This window comes from Aspergillus aculeatinus (genome assembly GCF_003184765.1).
Source record: "Aspergillus aculeatinus CBS 121060 unplaced genomic scaffold BO66scaffold_16, whole genome shotgun sequence".
NCBI classification, from domain to species: Eukaryota; Fungi; Ascomycota; class Eurotiomycetes; order Eurotiales; family Aspergillaceae; genus Aspergillus; species Aspergillus aculeatinus.
The window spans coordinates 161,091-181,894 of record NW_020291485.1 but is presented as its reverse complement, the minus strand read 5'-3'; the positions used below and the strand labels follow the sequence as shown (position 1 = coordinate 181,894).

General features: G+C 51.3%; 5 protein-coding genes across 5 annotated transcripts; 3 read left to right on the top strand and 2 right to left on the bottom strand.

Annotated features, from left to right (window-relative positions):
• Nucleotides 1–602: 602 nt before the first annotated feature.
• Nucleotides 603–2,411, bottom strand: BO66DRAFT_319701 (uncharacterized protein; the record flags this gene model as incomplete). Its single annotated transcript, XM_025643656.1, has 2 exons — nt 603–2,174; nt 2,247–2,411. 2 exons carry the CDS (start codon nt 2,409–2,411, stop codon nt 603–605), a joined length of 1,737 nt encoding a protein of 578 aa, XP_025505341.1.
• A 3,386-nt stretch (nt 2,412–5,797) lies between these two features.
• On the top strand, nt 5,798–7,330 carry BO66DRAFT_319529 (DUF409 domain protein; the record flags this gene model as incomplete). Its single annotated transcript, XM_025643646.1, has 3 exons — nt 5,798–6,196; nt 6,270–6,838; nt 6,892–7,330. The coding sequence occupies 3 exons, from the start codon at nt 5,798–5,800 to the stop codon at nt 7,328–7,330; spliced, it is 1,407 nt and encodes a 468-aa protein (XP_025505340.1).
• A 603-nt stretch (nt 7,331–7,933) lies between these two features.
• On the top strand, nt 7,934–14,519 carry BO66DRAFT_51346 (proteasome activator BLM10). The gene is made up of 4 exons (XM_025653361.1): nt 7,934–8,143; nt 8,224–8,739; nt 8,794–14,185; nt 14,242–14,519. Exons 2-4 carry the CDS (start codon nt 8,309–8,311, stop codon nt 14,302–14,304), a joined length of 5,886 nt encoding a protein of 1,961 aa, XP_025505339.1. The 5' UTR covers nt 7,934–8,143; nt 8,224–8,308; the 3' UTR covers nt 14,305–14,519.
• Nucleotides 14,520–14,673: 154 nt separating this feature from the next.
• BO66DRAFT_470325 (H(+)-transporting V0 sector ATPase subunit a) lies at nt 14,674–17,763 on the top strand. The gene is made up of 4 exons (XM_025652782.1): nt 14,674–14,958; nt 15,022–15,100; nt 15,167–16,626; nt 16,683–17,763. Exons 1-4 carry the CDS (start codon nt 14,833–14,835, stop codon nt 17,580–17,582), a joined length of 2,565 nt encoding a protein of 854 aa, XP_025505338.1. The 5' UTR covers nt 14,674–14,832; the 3' UTR covers nt 17,583–17,763.
• Nucleotides 17,764–18,237: 474 nt separating this feature from the next.
• On the bottom strand, nt 18,238–19,914 carry fbp1 (fructose 1,6-bisphosphate 1-phosphatase). Its single transcript, XM_025645444.1, has 2 exons — nt 19,439–19,914; nt 18,238–19,317 (listed from the first exon to the last, which is right to left on the bottom strand). Exons 1-2 carry the CDS (start codon nt 19,552–19,554, stop codon nt 18,378–18,380), a joined length of 1,056 nt encoding a protein of 351 aa, XP_025505337.1. The 5' UTR covers nt 19,555–19,914; the 3' UTR covers nt 18,238–18,377.
• Nucleotides 19,915–20,804: the final 890 nt, after the last annotated feature.

Genomic DNA, 20,804 nt, shown 5'->3' with positions numbered 1-20,804 from the left:
ACACAAGCCCACCGAACTAGACTATGATACTATCCTATAAATTCAACCTTAAATTATTACGTCGCCATGTACATCGCGTGAGACTATCACTACCGGAGGTGAGGCAATCAGGACGAATATGATATAAGTATATGCCATTGATAATCGTGGTATTCATTCGCACAAGGGCAAGGCTAAAGTGAGCTGAGATAGATAGGGTTTGAACGGATGGAAATCCGTCACACAAATAAGATATCAAGATATCAGACAATCGTACAGGGACCAAGAACAATAAACAAGGTTAGCTTGGTCCCATAAAAAATAAATGTTATCGACAGTAACGCTCCAGCTCCTGGCTCTTATGTTACGAAGACAATATTCTGCAATGGTCGATGATATTATGACATAGAACAAGGAAAAAGAGGTATAGGGTTATTGCTCAACCTCTGCAAGAGGGAGGTGAAAGGTATGGGATTTGAAGATGGCGCCTCGCTGTACTGGGTTTTTCTGGCTAACATGGCCAACACCAGGTGGGACAAGGGGATGGGAGTGGAGGTGTGTGGTCAATGAGGTCATATCAGGAGCACCAGGCTTCTGTTTCTCTGTCGTGGGACGGATGTATTTCAATGTGAATGGGTACTTTTGCGGATGATGAAGTCGAATAGACTGCTGAGTCGATGTCGACGTTTGCCCTTGGGTGGAGTCGGTTCGACGGATTTGGTGTTCGATGGAGACGCATTCCCGTTTGCTCGGTCCGGCTGTAGTAATAGTTGTTGTCGGGGCTGCGGGCGAGGGTTTCTTGTACTTTGCGACCGGTCGATATCCTTGTCTGGCGCTTGCTTCGAGACCTGCGCCTCGGACTTTCTCCGGTGGGACCAGCGTCTGCGTGTGCTCGAATCTTGTCGAGCCGGGGTGGGCGTAGCGTTGGTATCCGCGTCATGGACGGGCTCACGAGTGCTGGAAAGCGTGCTATGGCGGTTGAGGCGGCCGAGGGTGCCAGAGGCACGTCGGTTGGTCCGCTCAATGAATGCTGCTCCGGTTGAGTTGGAACGTCTCGATAGACGCCCGAGCGTTGATTGGTCGGAAATTGTGTTGGGGGGTGATGACATGCAGCTGGATGTGGACATGCGGTGTTGTCTGCGGTTCGTGGCGGCGGGGCCTGTCGGATTGCTGACCTCTTCTTCCAAGGACCGATCGGTTTCAGCCCTAACGGCTGTCGGGGAGCTCTGTCGTGACGGACAGCGGGATCTGGGGTTGAGCGTCGAAGCGGCGTCGTTGTAGCTGAAGGTATGCGACCAGCCCTCTCGGAAGGCCACCCAGAAGCTAGTAACAATAATCAACATGCGTAGGTCGTCGTCAACAGGCATCCTTCCGCTCAATGGCTCGTCCATCTCCGAGAGGTCGCTGATCACCGACATGGCAGAAGTAGGGGAAGCGATCCCCGAGGTGGCCGGTATTGAGTACTCGTGGAATATCTCCAAATGGTTCCGGGTCATCGTGGCGAGAACAGGGTGACGGCGGGTGTTGGGGTTGATCACGCTGAATGTGAAGCGCTTGCTGTCTTCCTGCAGGCCAAAATCTGGGGGTGCCGATACACGACGGTTCTTGCTTCCCCGCAGCACCCATCGCAGGACCTGGATACCTTCGTCGGTCTGGGCCACGAACTCGTAGGAGCCATTGGCCAGAGGTGTCGCCTCCCAAACTGGTCCATAACTAAGGCAGATCTCCGCTTTGCCTTTCGATAGTGCATCATCCGTCAACAGCTGGCATATCGTTGCGACAACTTCACGGTGCTCTCCGTTTTCTTCATCGGAGCTCAGATGCCTGTCGGCAAAATCGCCTTGGCTCTGTTCATAGCGATCGCCGGTGACGACGATAAGGTCGTTGGGACCAAGCCCTTTTTTGCCGCGAAAGATGGTTGGGAATTTGCGGGCCAGTCTAGGCAGAAACACACTCGACGGGAGGACGTCCAAAATGGGTAAGGGACGCGGGGTTTGTGACACCTGTTGGAGCTGTAAGAGGAGCTTGGGTCGGAGTTTCAGTCGCCTGTGACGTGCGTGGGATGCGGGATGCGCTAGTTGGTATGACGTTTTAGGTCGCGACGATGGTTTCCTGGTCGAATATGAGCGAGCGATCCTCGAGGAAGCTAGAGTCGGCCCGACGGTCGAATGCTCGTCATCGCTCGACAATAATATCTGGTCTACTGCAGGTGGCCTCGACATTGCACGTGGTTGTTCGTGCAGCGGCGGCTTTTCTGTTTCTGTCACTTTGCGCCGGCCGTACAAGCTTCCCAGACCCCAGGTTGGTAGCGTCGCGAAGGATACAGGCGGCGAGGAATGGCGCGACGAGGTCTGGAGATCAGATTGGGGACCAAGAACGTCGCTGTCGTGAGCTGCTGCTGCATCCGCGGTCAATCCAAGGTTGAATAGCATTTCTTTTCTGGGCTCCAACCACGCCTATCGGTGCTCCGGACTACCATTGACCAGTAGTAGTACGGCGACAGAGGTGGAAGCGCGCTTATAGTTGGGTGGTCGCGGACAATAGGTTGTTCTCGTTAAGAGCTAAATGTCGAAGCTTCGTTCAATTCAAAATCGAAAATGGCGAGATGATAGGAAATGGAGAAAGGAAAGTGCATCAGCAAAGAGCTGAATGAGAATGAGAATGAGGATAAGAGAGTGATGATTGTTGGCCGTGGCCTGCACGACAATGAACAGCTCGGTAGGTAGCAAGCGAGGCTGAGGCGGAGGCTGTGAAATCGGGTGGGGAAAGGGGAAAGGAAAGGAAAGGAGTGAGGTCAGAAATGAGAGAGGGGAGAGAATCAAAGAATAGGAGGAGAAACGAAGAGTCCCGGAAAAGTTCAGGTCGGACAAACGTGGAGAAATCTATAGATCGTGGGACGAAGGAGGCAAAGGATGAGAGTGGGCGAGAGAGTGGGTATGGGTAACAAGTATAAGGAGGAAGAGGAGGGAGGAGAATGAAGAAATACGGGTGTAAGGATGGATGGTCAAGTATACGTAGTAGTGCTGCGTAGTGCTGCTGCTGCTGCTGCTGCGTAGTGATGGGGGGGGAAGCTTTTCAGCCTTCAGCCTTTTTGCTAATTCAGCCTTTCGTTTGCTCGGGCAAGGGACGGTCGGCCTTAATAGTTAGAATGAGATCCCACTAGAATTGTCCACCTGGATGACTGCTGCATGTCAGACGAAGGAGATCGTGGATCAATAGTGGAAGGAAGTGGTCAGTCAGTAGTCAGGATGAAGCACCGGAGGTTAAAGGAAAGGGTCAGTGTCATTCGGTAATTAATATAAGTATCATAGAAGTCTCATGAGGGGGGAACCTCAGAGAAGGGGGGGAAAAAAGAGAGAAAAAAAAAGAAAAAAGAAATTTGATGATGGGCCAACAACGAGCCAAAGTAATGATCATTAATCATGGATCCAGTTGACTGGATTTATTCAGTTTTCCCCGATCTATCAGGATGATTTTTAGGTTCAAGGAACAAATCATACTGCTGCATTTATGGAGCTGTGAAGCGACCAGACTAGACGGCGATCTTCGGCACCCACACTTAACCACTATCCCTCTGAACTTGGTAGACGGCTCGTATCAATTTTTCAACATTTCAGCCCGTTACGGAGCCCTTCCTCCGGTAGCTATGGGGCACAATGAGTTATGCATGGGGCGAAGACACAAGGAGGGGCAGGGAGGTTTAAGGTATGTACAGTACAGAGTAGTCAGTGGTCAGTTGTCAGTTGTCAGTTGTCAGTTAGTTAGCAGTCTAGCAGATGACTACAGTACTGTACAGTAACTAAGTAGATCAGGACGTACAGACAAATAACTACTAGGTACTAAACAACTGAATAACTCCGCTGGCGTTCGGAGGTGGAGGAGGTGCAGCAACTTCCGTCGTCCGTGACTCTGGGCGGAAGAACGGATTTTGCAAGACCTTCTCCGTCACGGAAGCCGGAAACGCCGACCTGCCGTCTTCTGCTTCGGAGCCTCGGCCTCGCAACTATCCATGGTTTATGTCAGAATTCGACTGCCCTAGAAGCATAAGGCTGAATTTGCCTGTTTAACGTACTGTTTCTCGGTTTCGACGATGAGCCCGGCTGACAGATCATTGCCAGGAATCACCTAGATGATACCATACAATTAGAGTAACTCACTCTTAAAACTCTTCCTGAGTGTCCCCACTGATATCTTATGACAAATCTGGATAACATTTGACTAATTACCTGAAGGATTGCAAAGTTTGGATAGTTGGTCATTTTAACTGACTCATTGTAATCCCGCATAACTACTAGACTACTCGAGAAAACTCGTGGGAGAAAATTAGCTGCCCGCCTGCCACAGTGCCAAATGCCAACTGCCAACCGACTCTGACCGAGTTCGTTTTCTTGGCTGGGCCACAGTGCTTGGCGTTGCACTTAACCACAATGAGGGTCTAGTCTCCTTCCTAGCGGAAACTTCGATGGCGAATTTCTTTATTTCGCGCAAATTTTACTGTGCAGTCTCGTGGATCTGGCCGGAAAGTCGGTCTGTCCAAGCAATTGACTGGCCAGTACCTGAGTGAGTATAGATAGATAGCTTCTGATGATCAGCTATCTTGTAGCAGTCAGTCCACGGGGCAACCCGAGCCAACCTCCTCGAGTATCACTCCAAAATTCACGGCGACAGATGGGCCCATCGTATCCCTTTTCAATGGATTGAGGTGGCCACTGGTCGGTACAACAAGCATTCCGCGTGATCAAACAGTGGGGCTTGAGCTCAGGTCGGAGGATCTTGAACAGAGGTTGCAGAAGGGCGATATGTCCAGCAGAAATTGAAACAGAGGTACAGTAGTGCATGCACATTTACAAAGTGGTGTATCGAATACTGGCTGAGTATATCATGCATTGAGCTCCTCGTCATGAGAACCTATGGCATTGGCACGGAAAAGTTTCTGCATCCAATGACCTTCAAAACATGCTTGCTTTAATTTCAACGTAATGATTCAGGTTGACTCATGTTGGATGAGTACCTAGGTAGGTATGGCCGTTGACCTTCCCAATCGAGGATGCCCTTGACGTGCTGCTTGCGTTACCGGAGATCCGAACAACAGAACACCCCAGATGAGAGGGTTGACCCAGTTGATCCGGTAGGGCTGACTTCCAAGTTGTCTGAGCCTCCGAGGAGAGGATCCATTGGAGGAGGGAGTTCTCACTTTCAAAAAACTTTCTCCGCGATCCGGAGAACCTTGTCCTCTGACATCATCATTATCATGAATGGATAAGATACTTAGTACACACCATGTACTGTAGTCTGACGAGTAGATTGGCATAAACCCCATCCCCGCTTGTCTATTTCTTGGAGGTACTACTCAGTACTACGTATGTACTACTATGTATCAGTAAACTACTAAATTACTACACTAGATCGTACTCATATCACTGCGATGGAAAGGGACGCCACCCTCGCCATCAGGATGCAAGGCATTACGTATTTGTGCACCGCCATATGCTGAATAAGACACGGCTATGCTTGCCGAACTTTCCGATCCGTTTAGCCACGGCTTGGCTCAACGCGTCTTTAATCATCCCTCCATGTTCACTTCTTCATAACTAATACATACTTACCTACCACCTCCACTTACCTCGGTTACTTGCCATCATCTCATGATTAGAAGGTAGTGTGAAGTCCTGCGTTAGACCATCACACAGGATTCATCGCGTTATCCTCGATCGAGGCCACAATGACAGCCATCTAGAGAGGCACATAGAACATCGCGTGGATAGGGAAGACCAAGGGGTGCATGCATAGTTTGGATATGCTGATGCCTACGGATAATATGAGTTCATCAACTAACGCAGGCTCGCGAGCGGCGAATCGCCCCAGCATTCTGGATCCCGCCCGTCCTATTAGAGGCTTGACAATCGCTTTCTGTCTATGGAAGGTGCTGATATTCCTGGTCATCGTCTCGTGCCCAGGACTGGGCTACGATACCTCCACAAGCCATCTTTATGAGTACCACGATACCAACAGCTCTGATATCATATCAGAGGACATTGAAGATCTACTTCTCACCGTTCCACGAAAGTTCGTCCGGTGGGACTCTATCTACTTCTTGCATATAGCTCAGCAGGGGTATGTCTTCGAGCAAGAGTGGGCATTTGGCTATGGCTACACTCGAGCCTTAGCTTACCTGACTTCCGGTAAAAAAAGCTTCTTTTCTTTAAGCAAACCACTGGTGGCCACTAATTGCCGATGTAGTTCTGCAAACCCTCACCGGCTTGGGAGGAGGGGTTATAATAGCGATTGAGGCGATCCTACTCTCTCACGTCGCACACTACCTCTCCGTTCTTGCGCTCTATAGACTGTCCGTTAATGTGTTTGGAAACGACAGTACCACGCAACGACTCATCTGCCTGCTGTCCTCCGCTTTACATATAATCTGCCCCGCCGGAGCATTTCTTTCGGCTCCATATGGAGAGTCACTGTTCTCGTTCCTGAACATAACTGGTTTCTATCTCTACTCTTCCGCTTACTTGGATAACAAGAATGGCAAGCGTCTGTCCGGCGATTTCAAAACGCTTTTGTCCGCTGTCCTGTTCTCTGCAGCAACGACTGTTCGCAGCAATGGTATCTTAAGCGGGATATTGTTCGCCTATGACGCTTTCCTCCAGCTTCGACGGGTCGTGTCACAGAGTTTGTCATTGAACGCCTGTGCGCACCTGCTGGTTGCGATCGTGAGCGGTTGTATCATTGCTCTGGGGCTCATTCTCCCTCAGTATATCGCTCACACAGCATACTGTGGGGATGACCCTAATTCCCGGCCATGGTGCCAATGGTATGTTCCGAGTATATATGGTTGGGTGCAAAGCCATTATTGGTATGTGATTTCCTAGCTCTGAGCTGCACCACGTACACTAATCACAGGAACAGGAATGTGGGTTTCCTTCAGTATTGGAGTCTCTCGAACCTTCCACTATTTGTTCTAGCGATGCCCATGCTGGCTATACTCTTTCGCTCGTCTTTCTGGGCACTTGACATGGCTGTCCCTTTTATTTATCCAAGGGCTCTCAGTGGGATTGATCACGCTTCATCGTCAGCTACCACCGCCTCATTGCTCCTACGACTGGCTGCGCCTCAGGGAATCTTGGCTTTACTGGCCCTCACCAGCTATCACGTCCAGATCATCAATCGCATAGCTTCCGGTTACCCACTGTGGTATTGGTACCTTGCGTACTTGGTTTCTGGGAATTGGGGCCAAATCCCTCCTTCAATTCAACACAGCCGTACGTTCACAAGTGCGGTGCAGGGCATGGTGGCATATGCTTTGGTGCAGGCCACATTATTTGGATCATTTTTACCACCAGCCTGAGGTAGCGATCCAAGCTAAGAAGAACGCTTCCAAGCCACCACATTCTAAATAAATGCATTTTCTAATTCCGCGGCCGATCATATAAAGCTGTCAAACTTTGTATACGAATCATTGTCAAATGAGAAGAACACAAGAATAAGAAGAAAATCAAGGAAAAGATTTTAGCACTGTATAAATAATGTATTCTGTAAACGTGATGGAGTTGAGGGAAAATCCTTTGGGCAGGGAAGGATGCCTGTCTGACAACAGCATTACTACTGGTTAAATTGCCACCCCAAATCCCCCGCCTTTTTTTCTCACCTTTCATTTAACCTTTTGCTTTAGCCCACCGATCCTAGCTGAGCGGTGGTGCACGGAGTCTTAATTGGGGTTCTATTTGGTGGTAGGTCGCTCTGGAGTCGGACCCATCGTTAGGCTGCCGGCCGTTACGTTATGTGGAATTATGTCATCACCGATCTGACAAAACTGACCCAGACCCGACTCAATGATACCTCCAACTTCGGTCTGCTACGCGTGAGCTTCAAGATATCCTACACAACCCACACTATTACCATCTTTTATCCATCCTTGGATTCGAAGCTCCTCGCTCACAGACAAAGCTCGTGCTCACAATCATTGGGCTTCAGAGTCTTCTCCCTTAACATCCTGTACATTTTAAGCTCGTTCTTTGTTTCGATTCTGGAGCTCGTGGTTTCCAATCGCCTTACTAGCGGAGCACACCTAAAACGCACATGCGAAACAAACCGACAGCAGGTCGTTGTTTGGGCATCGATTCTTGCACCTGAGCATTAAATCGCGACCTCCATGTGTAATGTGCGAATCTTCAATCTCTCTTCAACTTCTCCGTGGTTGAAGTTTACGATCAAGCCTAGCTAACAAGCTCGAATCCCTAGAACCCGACCTCATCTGAACCATCACCATCCTCGTTATCCTCATTATCCTCTACGAGAACATAAACGCTCGATATTCTATACAGCAATGGACCACTCAGGCTCTAAGCCCATCCTGACATCCGAAAACTTTCACAATACACATCACCTGTCTCGAGCCACCTCTCCAGGAGGTGAGCCTGCGGTCATGAATGGGGACGGTGAGCCTAAGGCGCGAGTCCGCCCACGTACATACCCTTACTTCAAGTATCTACCATATTCGCTCGAGGACGAACCAGAGCGGGATAAAAACTTTCGCGAGATCCTCCGACAACTGTACATAGCAGTGGAAGCTGGAGATTTCAGTCCCGGCGCGGTGCACTGGACAAGAGAGCTCAGAGGGTGGCTGTCACTAAAGTTCGACCCTACTCGGACGCAACGGGTCAATCTTGTGAAACTGTACTATGAACTCTCCCTCGCCCCGGGAATTGATCCCAATGTTGCGGAACGATTTGCGAGCATGTTCATGCTGCTTACCAAGTATGCACCCTTGTTCCAAGGCTTTCACACACGCATCACTAATGACATTCGCAGGCGCAAGCACTACCTGAGACCCGTCAAGGATCTAACGTTGGACTGGAAGCCTTTGTATAGAGAGCTGAAATCCTTTGTTCTGCCGACCGAGTCGGGCTTGGTGCATTCATCGAATCTGAAACGGAACATCAAGACTTTGACCAAGCTCTGTGCTTTCGTTCAGCTTTACATTGATCCATGTGAACTGCCGGCGATGCTCGAAGAGTTCCTCCCTCACTATACGACTTCCTTCTCAGAAGGTGCCTTCGTTGTCGTCGGCTTGATCAACCTGATGTTGCCTACGTCTCCCCCGCCCGAGTCAAGAGAGGATCTGCTTCCTCAGCACTATATGCCAACCTACTTCCATTTATGGTCGCTGGTTAGTCGGTCGAAAACGTTCGATATTACTTTCTTGGACTACCTTTCTCGCCTTGCTCGGGATTCCCTACCAGCCAGCCATATACCCTTCTCGGAGCACGGCATTTTTACACCGGATCAATCCTCGCTCATTTTCACCGCTATTTTGCGACTACTAGAGATCCCGGTGGGACAGTCAACCTCTCCCTATAGTGCTCTTGTTGATATTTCTTCCGGGTTGGGTATCATGCTTGACCGTGATACACGAAAGCATCCGGTCGCACATCACATTGCTAGGTGGATTGTGATGTCGCTGTCACCAGCATGCCTCGATGCTCAGGAGTCGATCCTGACCCAGCTCGAAGGCCTTGTTCAGGCTGTAGAGACTTTCTTCCATCCGTCTAACTCTGGCGGCTGGACAAAGACCTTGTCGCAGTTGGTGTACTACCTGGCAGATTTCTTTGTGATGCGTTGGAACCGCGAGCAAACTGGCGAGATGGAGGTCCCACCGGAGCGCAGGTTGACTGAGCCTCTCAAACGCCGCTTCGTGCTGTGCCTGCGCGACGTGATATTCATGGGCATTTATGCCAAAAGTGGCACGGCCATGAGCTTCTCTTTGTCTACGCTGCAGAACCTGGCCTTCCTAGAACCCCACCTCATCCTTCCCGGGGCTCTGCAGCGCATTTACCCGTCGCTGCAAGGACTTGTGGAAGTTCACCGGACCACCTCCTCTCTCCGTGCTCTGCAAGTTCTATCGCGCATCATCTCCAGAACCAAGGGCTACCGCTGCCATATGACTACCCTTCTGGGGCTCGCACTACCAGGAATTGACGCCAATGATCTGGAGAAGTCCTTGCACTCCTTGTCATTCATTCAGGCTGCTTGTTACAATATACCCATGGCCGACTTGACCCAAGGGAGAGAGGATGTGAATTGTAACATGCTTGCAATGCAATGGATCACCGGCGAGATGGAACGCATGGAGGAGGAGGGTGTTGACATCAAATTGAACTATGATACCGAGTTGGACGATGAGACTGAAGAGATGATTCTTCGCTCGTCTACCTGCGGCTTCGGCGACTTCATTGTTTCGTTCTTGGGTCGTGTCTTCACACTTCTGGAGAACCTGCCTGACGTGAGTAGAGTTCGGAACGGCTCTCCTGAAGAGAACATTGTGAACACCCTGCCAGCCACCTTCATGCCACTGCTGTCGTCTCTATCCCCCGAATACTATGATATCGCCTTGTCCAAGGTTGTCGATTTCGTCTCCAACCATGTGATTCATCAAGCTCGCGATGCAATGGCCTTCATCTGTAACTCAGTCTGCAAAGTGAACCCTGCAAAGGCCTTGAAGCGCTTCATCCCCGTATTGACGCAGGCCATTCGTACCGAGATTGACGACAATGGTGCGGGGTCGACCAGAACGACAGGAACAGATGTCCTACCTCGAGACCGTGGCCTGGTGTGGAACGTTAGCATGCTCAGCATGTGCGTCGTTCATGTCGGAGATGCCGTACTGGCTCACAAGAAAGAGCTCTTCGATATAGCCGTCTATATGCAGCAAAAATGTCGGGGAATACCCACAGTACATATCTCCAACTTCATACACCATCTTCTTCTCAACCTAACGGGTACATATACATCGGACTACTCTCTGTACGAGCCTGACGTTGTCGCTCAAGGCATACAGCCCGAACACTGGGGCTATCAGCAAGATCCTTGTAAACTGAGTGTAAAATGGCACGTGCCGAAACGCGAGGAACTTGAGTTTGCCGTGGAACTCTTCCAGAATCAGGCAGAGTCTGCTCTGAAGCAGCTAAAAGCACTGACCGATGAGACCTCCAGCGTGAAGCGTGATGGGAGCGGTAAAGACTGGTCGGATGAGGTGACTCGGAACCTGGTGCTGTTACGTCTCATCCTTTCCGGTATCTCTGTGCTTCTCGACCCTAATGCTGCATCTACAACTACATCGGCTGGTCTTTCCGACGGGTCGACTGATGTGCAGATGGCGGACTCAAAAGAAGCTCCAAGCGATGATGAGGATCCTGACTCGGCTCTCGATAGCTCTGAGGATTCCGCAGTCAGGGATACTTTCACCTACCCTACTGGGTATCCTTTGACTGAGAATGATAAGCTGTACACAGCCATTCATGACATTAGAGAAAGGGCAGGGTGGGTCTTGCACGACGTGCACAGATTCCTGTCCGACAAGCAAGAGGACGATGTTCCATGCTTCGCAGCTCTTTACTCGGCTTACCGCTCTTGGTTTGTTGACGTTGGCATTGAACGTTCTGCACATGTCCTAGACAGAGTCACTCGACTTCTTGCGGCCGACATCCATCCTTATAAGATGAGTGGTCTGCGAAAGGAATATCCCCGTCCTTTGCTCGTACGAAGGGCGAATGTGTATCATCTGCAACGACTTCGGCATAACGCAGCCCCGCGTCGCCGTTCCAAGCTTGATGAGATCCTACTTTTAGATATTGCCGAGTCCTGCGTATCTCTGTATACCGAAACACGACGCAACGCTCAAAGCGCAGGAGAGTCGGCTCTCAAGGCTGTCTGGGGATCCCGTCTGCTAGTGATTCCCCCTCTCTTGAAGGCTCTCCAAAAGGGTATTCGGGAGAATGATCATGCTCGTATCAAGGGTGCCTTATTTTCCCTATTATTGGGGAGTGTCGCGAAAACTGTTGGGCGCCACTGGAAGTACGCCCCCGTTCTTATTCGAACATTCATCGACGCGAGCGCTGTAGACAAACCATCTGTGCAGAGAATCTGTTCAAGTGCCGTCTATCAAATCATGGAATACGGGCGTGCCATGGAAAGAATGGCCGTTCTCGATCGAGACATCATCGAGACGATTGCACCGGGTCAAAACGTCCAGGGTGAGATTGATCAGAAGCGCGATGCTATCAACAAGAAACGCGTCCTTATCGAGAAGAAGAAGGCAGCTTTGGCGGAGGAATTGGTCAATCTTGCTAGGGTATCTCATTGGAAAGTCGCAAGTCGAGCAGCCACAATCGTGATCACTATGGGGCTTAGGTTCGACTACGTTGCAAGTGAAAACCTGGTTGAGCTCGTGACCCAAGGCTCGATTGATGACCACCCGGGACTGCGCGGCATGTACTCACAGGCTCTCATCGCGTTATTCACGATGATAGACGTGAGGGCAATCTGCAGCCACGATTACAAAAATTACATACTTGGCCACCAGCATTTCCCCTCGAAACTCAAAGTCGCAACCAAGCGCGACGATCCAAATTGGACGAAAGAATACTTGGCGAGCTTTGCTAACCCAGAAGCGGAGTACTACGTCGATCATGATTTCCCTGGTTGGCTTGTTTGGGCAGACAGTATGCCGGCGTACAAGTCGAATGTGAAACGTGATATCGAATATGACGAAGTCGAGTGGAAGGTTCGGGCGCATATGGGTAAACTTTTCGACAGAGCCTGGTTCTCCAAGTTCTTCATGTATCTGAAGCAGGAACCCCGGGACCCTTCGGCTGACAAGTTCCGCATGCCCTGCGCAATGATGCTTCTCTACGCCTTCGAGCTGATGCTCCGTGACGAGCTTACAGCAGCTACGTTCAAAGATATCCAGGAAGAAATCGAAGCTGTCTTTGAGGACGGCAGTGACAAACACCAACATCGCGCTACTGCAGAGATTCTCGGGGCTTTGGTGAGCTCTGTGGCCGATACCAGCGTGGAGAAGCGGACTTTGGTCTGGGAATATGCCTTTCCCATTGTGCAGAAAATCTTCACTGATGGCCTGACTCCCGAAAACTCTGGGTACTGGACAACCTTCTTGCATATGATCCTACAGTGCCGAGACCCACGCAGAGCTTGGCCTCTCGTCGACTGGCTGGCAAGTTTCCGGCTGGACATGAGCACCAATGCAGCATTCAAGGAGAGCTCGAAAATCAATCTTTTACATCAGTCAATCATTGACGCAGGTTGGCATTTCCAAATGGAGAAGCCGATTGTTGAGGATTTCCTTGGACATCTTGATCATCCTTACAAGGGAGTTCGTGAAGCCATGGGGCAGACCCTCGCAACTATCTTCCGCACCAGGTATCATGAATCTTACGCTGACCTGAAACGCCTTCTCGATGCGCAGAAGTCCGCGTCTTCCGTGGGTACATATCCTTATCTTCCCACCGAAGATTTTACCAAGATGATTCGTGAAGTCTTCAGCCGTATTGAGACATGGCGGCAAGCCCGCACACCCGGCCAACAAACGCCTTCGTCCTATACTTCTGGATGCAAGACCGTTTTGCTGTGGCTTGATTCCACCCTTTCGTCCCACGAATGTACACAATTGGTGTCGTTCTTCCCTGATCTGTTCACGGGGCAGCTTCTACACATGATGGATGTCAAGGAAGACCCAGAGCTCCAATCCCTGGCCTACCACGTCTTCCGTCACCTGCCTAACATTCCATACCCCGCTGAGCATAACTCGGAGTTTATCAAAACCCTCATCCACATCGGGCAGACATCTCCTTCATGGCACCAACGTCTGCGTGTCATGATCAACATTCAGATCATATACTTCCGTCGTCTGTTCTTACTGTCTGCGGGCGATCGTGACAAGCTTTTTGAGTGCGTGGCTAGCATGCTCGAAGACCCGCAGCATGAGGTGAGAGTGGGAGCATCTGCCACCCTGTCTGGAATGATCCGTTGCTCTCCTATTTTGCTCCGGGAAGAGATGGTTGCCAGACTAAAGAAGCGATTTACTAAGGTCTTGGTTGAGAACCCTCTTCCTAAGAAGCCCAAGGCACTCCGCTCGGGTATCTCAACGCCAGTCTCCTCTGGAGCTGGTACTCCGACCCCAGAGCACACCCGACTCATCATCTCTAGACACGGTGCAGTCCTGGGACTTGGGGCGCTCATTCAAGCGTTCCCCTACAGCAGTCCACCGCCCAGGTGGATGCCTGATGCTCTAACCACACTGAGCGTCCGAGCAGCTAGCGACCCTGGCATTGTCGGGTCGAGTGTCAAGTCTATTATCAGTGAGTTTAAGAAGACCAGACAAGATACGTGGCACATTGACGCGAAGGTAAGCTATCGCCAAGCCCTCCCGTAAGGTCACTCTCGCTAACATCGCCACAACAGGCCTTCACGTCGGACCAGCTCGAGGATCTTTCTGGTGTGCTCTGGAAGAGTTACTTTGCATGATGCAGCTGTCGCACCAAGCGTGAATGAACGAATATACGACAAATTGACAGGGTTGTTTTGCGACGCTCGGTTGATGACTTCATCGTTTTCTTTGGTAGTTGTAACAGTAGACATTCGCTTCTGTTTGAGGATCGCATGGGCATTGAGTTGGGTTAAATAATCACTAATATTATCGATGACTCGTGGTGCACTACTTTTCCATCGCATGTCCGAACTCCTTTAAGTGTACTCACAGTAATAACAGACCTTATTCGATTAGTCAGATCTTAGTAATTGACAGTGGTGGCTTCCATGTCATGTGACATGAAGCAGCCACGCGGCTCTCCGAACCGGGCTTGATCTCAAGTGCATCATCGAGCTTCTACCGAACTCAGGCGTCGGGGCTCTTTCCATTAGCTCAAAGCTGTTTCGTTATCATACGAAAGCTTCTATCGTTACTCTATTCTATACATTCTCTGATAACAGCGCCACTGCGCACTTAGTCCTTGCTGTGGATAGGTACTGCTGCAGGCAGCTTCCCCCGTCACCATGGCTCCAAGGGACACCTTCTTCCGGTCTTCGGACATGAGCCTGACCCAGCTTTACATTGCCAATGAAATCGGTAGAGAGGTTGTCAGTGCTCTGGGTGAACTTGGTCAGGTTGAATTCAGAGATGTAAGTCTCATCAATATCTCTCATTTACGGATGTCACTCGACTGACCGGCTGGCTGCCGCTAGCTCAACCCCGACACCAATGCCTTCCAACGTACCTTCACAAAGGAAATCCGCCGATTGGACAATGTGGAGAGACAGCTGCGTATGTGACACAATGAAGTCAAGAACGGGAAGCTGAGGCGGTACACTAACTTGTTTCTCGTGCCAGGCTATTTCCACAGTCAGATGGACAAGGCGAGCATCCCCATGAGGTCCTCCTCTGAATTCTCGGATACATTGGCAGCGCCCTTGGCTTCGGAGATCGATGAACTGGCAGAACGGAGCGAAAGTCTCGAACAGCGGATTGCCTCTTTGAACGACAGCTACGAGACCTTGAAGAAGCGTGAGGTGGAACTCACAGAGTGGCGTTGGGTTCTGAGGGAGGCCGGTGGTTTCTTTGATCGCGCCCACAGCCACACCGAAGAGATTCGCCAGTCTTTCGACAATGACGAGGCCCCACTACTTCGTGACGTCGAACACCAAGGTACCAACGGCGATGCGCAGGGCCAACAGTCCTTCCTGGAGATGAATATCGGCTTCGTGGCGGGTGTGATTCCCCGGGATCGGATTGGCGCCTTTGAGCGAATCTTGTGGCGTACGCTGCGTGGTAACCTCTATATGAACCAGTCTGAGATCCCCGAGGCCATCATCGACCCCTCGACCAACGAGGAGTCTCACAAGAACGTGTTCGTCATCTTCGCCCATGGAAAGAGTATCATCGCCAAGATCAGAAAGATTTCCGAGTCTCTCGGCGCTTCGTTGTACAATGTCGATGAGAACAGCGAACTCAGACGCGACCAAATCCACGAGGTCAACACCCGCTTGAGTGACGTTGGGAACGTCCTCCGCAACACGAAGAACACGCTCGACGCGGAGCTTACACAGATCGCTCGCTCGCTCGCAGCTTGGATGATCATTGTCAAGAAGGAGAAGGCAGTTTATGATACTCTTAACAAGTTCTCTTACGATCAAGCTCGCAAGACCCTCATTGCCGAGGCTTGGTGTCCGACCAATTCATTGGCCTTGATCAAGTCGACCTTGCAGGATGTCAACGACCGTGCTGGATTGAGCGTGCCCACTATTGTCAACCAAATCCGAACCAACAAGACGCCCCCAACCTACATGCGCACGAACAAGTTCACCGAGGCCTTCCAGACTATTGTCAATGCCTACGGTATTCCCAAGTACTCCGAAGTCAACCCCGGTCTTTACACTGTCGTTACGTTCCCCTTCCTGTTCGCAGTCATGTTCGGTGACTTCGGTCATGGTACACTGATGTTCTTGGCGGCCTCTGCGATGATCTTCTGGGAACGCAAGTTGCAGAAGACGAAGTTGGATGAATTGACGTACATGGCTTTCTACGGCCGTTACATCATGTTGATGATGGGTATCTTCTCCATGTACACGGGTCTGATTTACAACGACATCTTCTCCAAGTCATTCACTATCTTCTCCAGTGCTTGGAAGTGGCCTGAGGACATCCAGCAAGGACAGACTGTGAACGCGGCGCTGAAGGGCAGCGATCGCTATCCATTCGGTCTCGACTGGAACTGGCACGGCGCGGAGAATTCCCTGCTTTTCACCAACAGCTTGAAGATGAAGATGAGTATCGTTCTCGGTTGGTCCCATGTAAGTACTTGTCCTTTGATCCATCTGATAACGACTTTTATCCTAACTCTCGGCAGATGACTTACGCTCTATGCCTGCAATATGTCAATGCGCGTCACTTCAAGTCTAAGGTCGATGTTTTTGGTAACTTCATCCCGGGAATGATCTTCTTCCAGTCTATCTTCGGTTACCTCGTCCTCACCATCCTCTACAAGTGGTCTGTGGACTGGGACGCTCGTGGACAGTCCCCTCCGGGTCTCTTGAACATGCTCATCTTCATGTTCCTCAGCCCTGGAACTGTCGAGGAGCAACTGTATCCTGGCCAAGCTGGTGTTCAGGTCGTTCTTCTGCTCCTCGCAGTCATTCAGGTGCCCATCATGCTTTTCTTTAAGCCATTCTACCTCCGCTGGGAGCACAACCGTGCTCGGGCTCTCGGATACCGGGGTCTCGGCGAGCAGTCTCGTGTTAGCGCACTGGAAGATGACGGTGACCTGGATGGCCGCGCCCCCGGAGGCCGCGACAGCCTGGCCAGCGACGGCGAGGGAGTGGCGATGATCGCCCAGGATATCGGCGACGAGGAGCACGAGGAGTTCGACTTCTCCGAGATCATGATCCACCAGGTGATCCATACGATCGAGTTCTGCCTGAACTGTATCTCCCACACCGCGTCGTACCTGCGTCTGTGGGCGCTCTCCCTGGCCCACCAGCAGCTGTCCATCGTGCTGTGGGACATGACCATCGGCGGCGCCTTCAAGCAGGAGTCCGGCACCATGCGCGTCCTCATGATCGTGGTCACCTTCTACCTCTGGTTCACCTTGACCATCGCGATTCTGTGTGTCATGGAAGGCACCAGTGCCATGCTGCACTCGCTCCGTCTGCACTGGGTCGAAGCCATGAGCAAGCATTTCATGGGCGAAGGCTTGCCGTTCAGCCCGTTCAGCTTCAAGACCCTCCTCGAGGAGGATCCGGTGGATTAGTTTTGTTTTTTTACTTTTGGTCGGGTGGTCGTCTGTATCTGTTGATCACAGTCGCAGATTGTACTGTACATTCCTTTCGTTTTTCCCGTGTATGTCCTCTGTTCCTAGCTAGCGTCTTGTCTTGGATTAGACCGTTTACTCGCTCGGGTTAGTAACTAGAGCATACGATACGTTACTTGCAATCATATCGTAGGAATTATTGCTCCCTTAGACAGTGTACTCCCTACATCAACTTCTGCCTTTCTGGATGGCGGATGAACGGGTGGGTAGTAGAGAGTGGGATAGATGACATCATCCCCCACTGCTGTCGAGCTCTCTTTTCAAAACCAAAAATCAGGATTGAGCCGATGTCCAAGGGAACAAAGATTGCTGATTCCCTGGGACGTACACGCCTGGTCATGATTGGGAAGTGAGACCAATTTAAGGAAGAGAGGGGAGGGCTGGCTGAGAGGGCCGATCGAAACAAGTAGTTTCTCATTGGTGGAAATATATTACGGCGGAGGTCGAAGGAAATGCTCCAAAAGGTGACAACGACTACTATACTAGGTACAAGCTTACCACTTATCCACTTCCTAGATTAAGATAGCAGGGTGGAAGATAGCTACAGTAAACTGAAAGGACGCTGGATATTTTGAAATGTTTTTCTTGAATTTCACTTGTTTTTAGAGCGTATCGTTAATTACAACGTAACTCGTGACATGCTGAAGAAGAACTCCCTGGCCAGCCCCGGAGCACCGTACCCATTTGATTGCAGTAGGGGGGTATTTATTTTTCCTTTTTTGCTTAATCAAGAATTTATTTCTTGTGCTGGTTGTAGGTGTCGATGATCTTCTGGACCTCGTCCTTGGAGCCGAGGAAGACACCGCTGCGGTCGTGGATGTGCTCGGGGACGACCTCGAGGAGACGCTCCATGCGGGAGTTGACGGCGAGACCGCCGGCGTTCTCGAAGAGCATGGCCATGGGGGCGCACTCGTAGAGGATGCGGAGCTTGCCCTTGGGGCTCTTCTTGTCGGCGGGGTAGGCGAAGACGCCGCCGTAGAGGAGGGTGCGGTAGGCGTCGGCGACCATGGAGCCGATGTAGCGGGCGCTGTAGGGCTTCTGGCCCTCGCCGGGGAACTTGAGGGAGTGGAAGTAGGCGTTGCACCAGTCGTCCCAGTACATGCTGTTGCCCTCGTTGACCGAGTAGATGGCGCGCTTGGCGGGCAGCTGCATGTCCGGGTGGGTGAGGATGAACTCGCCCAGGGAGTTCTCCATGGTGAAGCCGTTGACAGTGCCGTTGCGCATGGTGATGACCAGCTGGGCCGAGGCGCCGTACATGGTGAACCCGGAGGCGACCATCTCCGTGCCGGCGCGCAGCAGGTCCTTGGCCGTCACCTGCTTGCCGGCGCCCAGCACCTCGTCGGGCAGGCGGAAGATGCCGAAGATGGTGCCCACCGAGACGCCTGCGTCCAGGTTGGAGGAGCCATCGATCGGGTCGCACACCACTGCGTAGCGCGCGTCCGGGTGCTCGTCGAAGATGATCGTCTCCTCCTCTTCCTCGGAGACCAGGATGCGGCACTTGCCCGACCCCTTCATCGCCGCGATGAAGATGTCATTGCCGATGACGTCAAGCTTCTTCTGATCGTCGCCCGTCGTGTTGGACGAGCCCGCCAGCCCCGTCAGGTTGATCAGCGAGGCGCGACGGATGTAGTAGGCAATCGACTTGAAGGCAAATTGCAGAGCGTGGCAGAGAAGTCTGTACGAGTTTGGTGTATTCAGTGTTTGGGTTCGCAAGGTTGCTGGGAGTTATGCGCGCGCGCACATGCCGGGAGGGGAAGAGGGGAAGGAAGCCGGGGGGGGGGGGGGACAAAACTCACGTGAAGTCACCGGTGGCCTCGGGGACCTTGGCCTGCTCTTCAGTGAGCCATCGGGTGAGGGTGACGATGTCGGTGTTGATGTTTTCCTGTCCAACAGGGGGAGCACCAGAAGCCATGATGTGTAGATGTGCGTGTGTATGTGGGGGAGTGAGTTGAGAAAGGTAGTAGAGCGAGAGAGAGCTGCGCAACTATAAACTTCCGATTCCGGCGAAGTGGGAATTGAGATTGATTTTAAGTAAACTGCAACCTCGGTTCAACGGAGAAAGCAGGAAGATACGGAGATAGTCGTTTGAAGGACTAAGGATTGGGGGAGAGGGGTGGTGCCGAAGGAGGGGTGATTTGGGGGAATATGTACTGTATATGTATGGAAGTGGGGTTTCGAGGCGAGGCGAGAGAAGACAGAGAGAGAGGAATTGATCCAAGCAAGTGTTTTTTTAGAAAATAAGAAGAGTATGTGAAGGAGTTGAGAAGAGGAACATTGGCCGGACTTTAAAAGGAGCAATCTTTTGCCGGGGAGGAAGGAAGGAGTGGTTCTGGCTAACGTCACTTGAACAAACCGGATGGGAAAAGACTATCAATTGACGCAATGACTGAAATGACTGAAATGGGGATAGTTTTCGTCATTTCCCCGTCTCTTCTCCGCTTTCGGTCGCAGCCCGAGTTTTCCCTTCAGTCCCTGTCCGGCTGCCCGAAGGGCTAAGCAAGTAAGCGCAAGTAAGCACCAACAAACCCCCGACTTTCCCCGCGTCACCGAGAGAGTATGTATAGCCAGCTGGGCCAGCTGAGAGTCCAGACTGTGAAGCTCTACAATTGATCAGTGTATGTTGAGCTTCGCTATTGTTTACTAACTACTGTTAAGGACATTCTTGCCACCGCAATTGACTCTCGATTGTTGTTTCCAGCACTCAAAAGGAACAACAGTTCGGTCGACCGGCAATGGTTCGACCCAAACTAGTCAAATCATCAGTCATAATCCAGACATCAAGGAACAAAACAACATCAATAGGTGGAAGGAAAAATACTCGTATCCTCGCGTTTGAGGAGAGCATTGAAGTGGGTTTGGGCAGGTCAGCAGACACGCGGAGATTGATCAGCCCGCATCGAACTATTCCGAACTATTCAAAGAAAGAAAGAAAGAAAAGAGTCGAGACCCGACTGGAAGACTGAGAGAGAGAGAGAGAGAGTCTCGGCTATCTTTCCCTGCCAGGATCCTCAGCTTCCTCGAGTCCAGGCCTGACCGCTCCACGTTCCGCCTGCCGATTATGAGTATTGCACCGGCAGAATGGTCGAGGCTGACCTAAGCAGCCGACGCGCATCTCGCTTACGCCGACTAACCGCATGCAGGCAGGCTAACTCCTCGGTAAAA

Coding starts and splice junctions, on each gene's coding strand:
- BO66DRAFT_51346 (XM_025653361.1), top strand. CDS start 8,309: ATGGACCACTCAGGCTCTAAGCCCATCCTGACATCCGAAAACTTTCAC. Junction 8,740..8,793: donor ATGTTCATGCTGCTTACCAA/GTATGCACCCTT, acceptor TGACATTCGCAG/GCGCAAGCACTACCTGAGAC. Junction 14,186..14,241: donor CGTGGCACATTGACGCGAAG/GTAAGCTATCGC, acceptor TCGCCACAACAG/GCCTTCACGTCGGACCAGCT.
- BO66DRAFT_470325 (XM_025652782.1), top strand. CDS start 14,833: ATGGCTCCAAGGGACACCTTCTTCCGGTCTTCGGACATGAGCCTGACC. Junction 14,959..15,021: donor GTCAGGTTGAATTCAGAGAT/GTAAGTCTCATC, acceptor GGCTGCCGCTAG/CTCAACCCCGACACCAATGC. Junction 15,101..15,166: donor CAATGTGGAGAGACAGCTGC/GTATGTGACACA, acceptor TTCTCGTGCCAG/GCTATTTCCACAGTCAGATG.
- fbp1 (XM_025645444.1), bottom strand. CDS start 19,554: ATGGCTTCTGGTGCTCCCCCTGTTGGACAGGAAAACATCAACACCGAC. Junction 19,318..19,438: donor GAGGCCACCGGTGACTTCAC/GTGAGTTTTGTC, acceptor AAACTCGTACAG/ACTTCTCTGCCACGCTCTGC.